The 7,836-nt window shown below is 46.5% G+C and overlaps 1 protein-coding gene across 9 annotated transcripts in view; it reads left to right on the top strand.

Annotated features, from left to right (window-relative positions):
• Positions 1–4,008: 4,008 nt before the first annotated feature.
• Positions 4,009–7,836, top strand: part of NAA25 (N-alpha-acetyltransferase 25, NatB auxiliary subunit) — an 87,222-nt gene continuing 83,394 nt past the window's right edge. For 5 of the 9 annotated variants that reach the window (XM_078337327.1, XM_054238895.2, XM_002753022.7 and 2 more), the window contains exon 1: positions 4,009–4,086. Coding sequence is in view for 4 of the 9 variants with exons in the window: in XM_054238895.2 (XP_054094870.1) it covers positions 4,029–4,086 (58 nt within the window). In the remaining 5 variants the exon portion in view is untranslated. Of the gene's footprint in view, positions 4,449–7,836 lie in introns of all 9 variants that reach the window. The other 4 variants (XM_035257665.3, XM_078337329.1, XM_035257664.3 and 1 more) reach the window with 2 other exon arrangements.

Below are 7,836 nucleotides of genomic sequence, written 5' to 3'. Positions count from 1 at the left end.
AAAAAGGCTTTTTAAAAATCAAAAATGCGAGGTGGCTTATGCCTGTAATCCCAGTACTTTGGGAGGCCAAGGCAGGCAGATCACAAGGTCAGAAGATGGTGAAACACTGGCCATCATGGTGAAACCCTGTCTCCACCAAAAATACAAAAAATTCGGCCAGGCTTGGTGGCTCACGCCTGTAATCCCAACACTTTGGGAGGCCAAGTTGCGGGGCATCATCTAAGGTCAAGTGAAGAGTTTGAGATCAGCCTGCCCAACATGGCAAAACCCTGTCTCTACTAAAAATACAAAAAAATAGCTGGGCGTGGTGGCAGGTGCCTGTAATCCCAGCTACTCAAAAGGTATGGCAGGAGAATCACTTGAACTCAGGAGGCAGAGATTGCAGTGAGCTGAGATTGAGCCCCTGCACTCCAGCTTGGGGGACAAGAACGAAATTCCGTCTCAAAAAAAAAAATTAGCTGGGTGTGGTGGTGTGGGCCAGTAATCCCAGCTACCTGGAAGGGAGGCTGAGGCAGGAGAAATGCTTGAACCTGGGAGTTGGAGACACGTCTTTTTTTTTTGAGATGGAGTTTCGCTCTTGTTACCTAGACTGGAGTTCAATGGTGCGATCTCAGCTCACTGCAACCTCCTGCGTTCAAGCAATTCTCCTGCCTCAGCCTCCCAAGTAGCTGGGACTACATGCGCACACCACTATGCCTAGCTAATTTTTGTATTTTTAGTAGAGATGCGGCGGGGGGGGTCTCACCAAGTTGGCCAGGCTGGTCTCGAACTCCTGACTTCAAGTGATCTGCCTGCCTCGGCCTCCCAACATGCCCTGGGTTGAATTATAATCTCTGGTGGTAGAATTCCAGGACACTCATGGTTATCATGTTGCCCAGGAATTTCTGATGTCCACTAGAGTTGGAGAATCAGATATTTTTTTTTTTGAGACGGAGTCTCGCTCTGTTGCCCAGGCTGGAGTACAATAGCGTGATCTTGGCTTTCTGCAACCTCTGCCTCCTGGGGTCAAGCAATTCTCAAGCCTTAGCCTTCCAAGTAGCTGGGACTATAGGTGCGTGGTACCACCACCAGCTAATTTTTGTTGTTGTTTTGTTTTTTTTGAGACAGAATTTTGCTCTTGTTGTCCAGGCCTCCAATTCTCAGGTGCAAATGATTCTCCTGCTTCAGCCTCCCGAGTAGCTTGGATTACAGGCGCCCACCACCTGGCCCAACTAATTTTTTGTATTTTTAGTAGAGATGGGGGTTTCACCATGTTAGCCAAGCTGGTCTTCAATTCTTGGCCTCAAGTGATCCACCCACCTTGGCCTCCCAAAGTGCTGGGATTACAGGCATGAGCCACCTTGCCTGGCCAGGAATCATTTTTTGGACACTAAAAGGCCCAGAAACGGAGAAGGGAACATCAATCAAACGGATCGACCCAGCTGCATAAGGTTAACACTGAGACAACGTAGCGGAGGGGATGACTATGCTCAGCAAAATCTGGGTTTAAATCACACTGACTAATGTGGGCTTAGGTCATGACCCCACTGAGCCTTGCACACATACTTGCCTGGCTGCTTCTTCTATTTCCTGTAAGTCTTTGACAACTTCCACTTTCTTAGATAGGCTTTTCCTGACCATACCATTTATTTATTTAGTTAGATATTCAGATCAGCTTTCCTTGACCACCACTATTTATTTATTTATTTAGAGACACAGTCTTGCTCTGTTGCCCAGGCTGGAGTGCAATTACACAATCTCGGCTCACTGGAACCTCTACCTCCCAGGTTCAAGCCTCAGCCTCCCGAGTAGCTGGGATTACAGGCATGTGCCACCATGCCTGGCTAATTTTTTGTAATTTTGGTAGAGATGTGGTTTTGCCACATTGCCCAGGCAGGTCTGGAACTCCTGATCTCAGGTGATCCGCCTGCCTCTGCCTCCCAAATTGCTGAGATTACAGGCATGAGCCACCGTGCCTGACCTATTTATTTATTTATAGAAGAGTCTTGCTCTGTTGCCCAGGCTGGAGTGAAATGGTGCAATCTCAGCTCACTGCAACCTTTGCCTACCAGGTTCAAGGGATTCTCTTGCCTCAGCCTCCCCAGTAGATGGGATTACAGAATCACACCATCACACCCAGCTAATTTTTGTATTTTTAGTAGAGAAGGGTCTTCACCATGTTGTCCAGGCTTGTCTTGAACTCCTGACTTCACGTGATCCACCCACTTTGGCCTGACAAAGGGCTGGGATTACAGGGGTAAGCCACTGAGCCAGCTTTACCACACTATTTAAAATTACCTCTCTCTCAGTGCCCCTCTTCCTTATTTTATTTTTCTTGGTAGCATTTATCACCATCTAATAGGCTATCTACTTATTTATTGTCTGTCTCCTTCACTACAAATAAAAGCTCCATTAAGTCTCCGTCTGCTTTATTTATTGATGTCTCCACCGTGCCTAGAACAGACAGATTGTAGGCATTCAATAACTTGGTGTTGTATGAATAAATCTAACTGTAACAAGAGGTAATAGGATCAACCTCCCAGGGAAATACTATGACAGTTATGAAAATTAAATGAGAGGATAAATTTAAAGACCTTGTATTTAAGTACTCTAGCCATATACTGAGTAAGTGTTCATCTAGGATGCTTCTTTGTTGGCTGAGTCCTGGGAGACGGGTGTGTGACAGGCCAGGTCTCACTATCACAGGCCTGTGTAACAACTTTCTGTACTGAGTGGTTAAATATTAAAAGTTTAAAAAAAGCCAGTGTTCTTCTACAAAGGCTGGAATGTATAACAAAAGCCCACCAAAGGCCTTTCCTTAGCCTTAAAGCATGGCAAAATAATGAAGGAATTCCTAACAGGATCCATTTAGGATCGAGCAAGTTTTTTTTTTGTTTTGTTTAGTTTTTTTCTAATACAGAGTCTCACTCTGTCGCCAGGCTGGAGTGCAGTGGCACAATCTTGGCTCACTGCAACCTCCGCCTCCTTGGTTCAAGCCATTCTGCCACAGCCTTCCAAGTAGCTGGGATTACAAGCGCGGTCCACCACGCCCAGCTAATTTTTTGTATTTTTTAGCAGAGATGGAGTTTCACCATGTTGTCTAGCATGGCCTTGATCTCCTAACCTCAAGATCCGCCCTTCTCGGCCTCCCAAAGTGCTGGGATTACAGGCATGAGCCACTGTGCCCAGCCAGATTAAACAAATTTTATCGGGGGTCTGAAGTAACTCCCCACACTTCTGTGATTTTTTAGCAGGAGACAAGATAAGGGCACCTACATCCATATAAATTAAGAAAATTTACTGAGGCTCCAGAGGAAGATCTTCAGGACTCAGAGCTTAGTTATAGATTAAAATAAATTAATCACTTATAGATTATTGCACCCTTACACGTAGACGTATAGCTTCGAAGGTATATAAGCTCTGGAAAGCTTTGTAATTTTGAGTTGGTCTAGTGATCATTTCCAGGCCTTCTCCCTGTAACTGGCTGCAGAAATAAAAACTCTCTTTCTCTTCAGTTCATCTGCATCTGCTTATTGGACCACAAGAAATAGCAGCCCGACCCTCAGTCTGGTCCGAAAACAGGTGGAGGGCTCTCAAACTTTTTTGGCAGATTTTTGCTGTTGATCAGCACCCCCTTCCCCAACATTCCCTTGGGTCTCTCTCTCCTCCAGGAGTTCCTGGTTCCTCTGCGATTAATCACAGCCAAGTCTAACTGGTTCTTCAGGACAGAGAATAAACAGGAGCAGCGGAACCCTAATTTTGACCGAGAGCTTTCTCCCCTCCTCTCCTCACTTCCCAGTCAGTGACTCGGAAGAGATTTTAACAGCAACAGCTGCCTCCTCTTGCCAGCTTGATACTACCTGCAACGTGAAAGAACAGTGTTTAAAGTGGCAATCTGGCATGGTGGATGCTTCCATTTCCGCGCAAGCGCGTTGAGTCGCGGCTCCACAACTATCGCGATAGACAAGCGAAAGCGACTCTGGCCCTTTAACAGCCCCTTCCCGGGGGCCTGCCCCGCGCGTGCGCACTGCAGTTCTGCGCTTGTCATCATGGCGACGCGGGGCCATGTGCAGGACCCTAACGACAGGCGCCTCCGGCCCATTTACGGTGAGTGCCTCGGACCGGTCGGGTCGCCAGCCCGACGCATTGAGGGCTGCCGAGGCTGGAGCGAAATCCCAGGAGGGGTGCTGAGGGCCGGCGCGTGGGCCGGGCAGGCGCAGGGGGCGGGCTGCGCGGGCCACTAGGCCGCAGCCGCGGGCCTCGCGTAGGCGCCGGCCCAGCCTTTCTCAGCCCTGACGTGGTAGCGGCGCGGTCTGGGCAGCTGCTAGTCGCCAGAGCTGGCCTGCCTGGCAGGCCCCTTGGGACGCGTGGTTCTGAAGACACCTGCGCTACCCGCAGGCTGGATTATTACCACCGCTCCTGAGGAGACCGGAGATTTCCCGAAGGTGGAAGCCGGCTGCGGCACAAGGGTGGGAAGGAATGATTCCTGCCAGAGGAATGATTCCCTAACAGAAATTTTTTTATTTACGAGAATTGGGCCTAGAGGGTTGTCTGACTAGGTAGGCCTCGGTGTACAGGAGAAACCGAGGTCCAGAGTGGGGAAGGGGCGGACGCAAGGTCACCCAGATCGAGTCAGGAGCAGGCGCGAGATTCCAGGCTCCCAATCCAGAGCTGTTTGGTGGAGAAGCAGCTGCTCTGGGCACATGTGGGAGACGAGGGAAGGGGGTCTTGGGCCCAAAATAGCGGTGAAGAGATTGTGATAGCTCGTGTCAGAGGGGCATGCAGAACTACCGGAGGGCTTCTCCTTTCTGCAGCTTCTCTGTGGTTTTCTCTGCAGTTTTCCTTCCCGTGCTATGCAGATCCCTCTTCACAGCTCTTACCTCAGTCCGCAGGCTTGAAGACCTTGATGTCATCCAGTTTCCTTGGTAGTGAAAAATCACAGATTTGAGTTTGGGAGAAACCCTTTTCCGATAACCGAGATACTACTGTGTAATTGGATTGGTCCTTTTTGCATTTCCTTTTCTCTTAGATGGTTGTATGGTTTTGGTCTGTCTCACTTAATGGTGAGGAAGCTTCAAGGTCAGCGGTTTTTAACAAAAGTAGACCTCGTGTTTATAGACATCGTGTGGATGTTACATTGGAGGCTTCTCCCCATGGCGGGAATCATTTTGGGAGCGGGAGCGGGGGCGGTGGTTAACTTTGTTTCTGGCCACAGTTAGTTCTGCTTTTATTTTATAATTTATATGTTTCTTTACTCTTACATCTCATTTGATTCTAGCAACAGTCCTGTGGGTTGGGCAGTAATAATAATAGCTAAAGTTGATAGACCACTCATTATAACAGTCACTGGCCTTGGCCTTTTATATGGGTTGTCTAATATCATCTTCACCCATTCTCAAGAGGTGGGTACTGTTTTTTCCAGCCCCTGAACTGTTTAACAACAACAACAACAAAACAGATGAGGAAACTAGGGCTTTATTGATATTGCATAATTTGTTTAAGGCCACTTAGCTGGTATTTATATATTTCTTTTTAAGACGGAGTCTCACGTCCATCACCTGGGCTGGAGTGCAGTGGTGCTATCTCCACTCAGTGCAACCTCCACCTCCCTGGTTCAAGCAATTCTCCTGCCTTAGCCTCCCGAGTAGCTGGGATTACAGGCATGTGCCACCACGCCTGGCTAAATTTTGTATTTTTAGTAGAGACCAGGTTTCACCGTGTTGGCCAGGCTGTTTTGCAACTCTCCTGACCTCAAGTGATCCACCCACCTCGGCCTCCCAAAGTGCTGGCATTACAGGTGTGAGCCACTGAGCACGGCCTCCGTTAGTACTTCTTGGAGCGAGAGGAGTTGCTGTCGCTCAGGTTGGAGTACAGTGGCATAATCTCAGCTCACTGCACCCTCCATCTCCCAGGTTCAAGTGATTCTTCTGCCTCAGCCTCCTGAGTTGCTGGGATTACAGGCTCATGCCACCAGGCCCAGCGAACTTCTATGTTTTTGGCAGAGACAGGATTTTACCATGTTGGCCAGGCTGGTCTTGAACTCCTGACCTCAAGTAATCTGTCCTTCTCAGCCTCCCAAAGTGCTGGGATTATAGGCATGAGCCACGAAGCCTGGCTCCAGGCTTACCTTTTTTCTTTTCTTTTTTTTTTTGGGAGACAGTCTCTTTCTGTCATCCTGGCTAGAGTGCAGTTGCATAATCACAGCACACTGCAACCTCCACCTCCTGGGTTCAAGTGATTCTCCTTCCTCAACTTCCTGAGTAGCTGGGATTACAGGTCCCTGCCACCATGCTGGCTAATTTTTGTATATATTGTAGAGAATAGGTTTTGCCATGTTGCCCACTCTGGTCTAAAACTCCTGAGCTCAACCAGTCCTCCTGCCTCTGCCTCCCAGAGTTCTGGGATTACAGGTGTGAGCCACTGCACATGGCCCAGGCTCACCTTCTTAACCTCTGTGCTAGAAACCACCTCACTTTGAGCCAAAGACACTGATTTGCCTGAGGTCACACATAGAAAGGATTCTGATTTCCCATTTTCCCGGGGCTGCATATTCTCATGCCCTTGCCCTCCAGTGTATATTTTCAGAGGGCAAAAATATGTACAAGGTGGGTGATGGAAGGTGAGAACTGAATGCAGGGTTTATAATTCGTGACTTATTACATCTTTGTGCAGCAGCTGTTTGCAGACTTTTTTTTTTTTAACTAAAAAGACGCAATACTTTCAAGAGTATTTTGATTTTTAAAATTGTTCTTGAGGACCAAAGATAATTTCTTTGGTCCCATACTTATTTAGAATTAATAATGTTAATTAATTGATTGTCCAGTGGTAAACACCACATCCATTTCACATCACTAAACATCAGGATATATGAACCAGGATATATTAACAAGTTATATTCTCAAAACTGAAGTCAGAATTATGTAGCTCTTGTTATATGTACATGGGAAGAGGATTAGAAGAGGCTTTCTTCAGGAATTCTAAGGCGATTAGTATAAACTGGCAGGCAGCACTAGGAAAAGAACGGTACAGTGAATTCAGCACTTCAGCACATTTGACTTTTGAACTCCACACTTTTGTTGTTTAAATACTTTAGTACCTCCAAACAACTATGGTTCCTTGAATTCAGACATTCTGATAAATGAACAAATTCATCTATGGTGGTACTTGCCCACCAGCCAAAAATTCAACGACTATCAGCATTAATTAGTGTTTACTGGTGGGCTAACTGCCCTATTAGGTAGGTAAGATTATTGTGATCAAACTGAAGCCTAGAGATTAACTTGCTCAGGGTTGTAGCTACCTAATTGTAGAGCTGGCATTCTCACTGAGAACTCAGCCCTTCACTAAGTTCAGATTCAGCAGCACCACTATCTTTGTACAACAATATTTGTACTGGCAAGGTATTAGGATTTTACAGTTGTGTTGGAAACTTGCTTGGGGCCTCAGGTTTTGCTGGATATCATTGAGGGTACACGTGGACAGGGCTATAAGGTGATTCAGTGTGAAATTGTGGTAGGTTGAAATTTTGCTTGTGGTGTCTAGGGTTGGAATAGCTTTTCTGTGTGCATAGATTTGATTAGTTCAAACATCTTCACACTGCATCTTGCATTACTGATAAGTTTGAGTATTGCATTTTTTTTTTTTTTGGTATTTTCTCCTAATTTTTATTTTTATTTTATTTTATTTTTGGTATTTTCTCCTAATGAGTATTGCATTTTTAGTTTTTTGAAAACTTCCACTCATGACCTTACTAGAACCCCTACTTGATTATTTGGTCTCCTTTTGCTAAAATTGTTCTCTTCTGCTGTGTAGCTCCCAGCAGATTTTGTACTCTTGCGTTTCTTGGTAAGCTCCCGT

This window comes from Callithrix jacchus, chromosome 9 (assembly GCF_049354715.1).
Source record: "Callithrix jacchus isolate 240 chromosome 9, calJac240_pri, whole genome shotgun sequence".
Lineage (NCBI taxonomy): Eukaryota > Metazoa > Chordata > Mammalia > Primates > Cebidae > Callithrix > Callithrix jacchus.
This window is presented reverse-complemented; position numbering and strand designations above follow the sequence as displayed.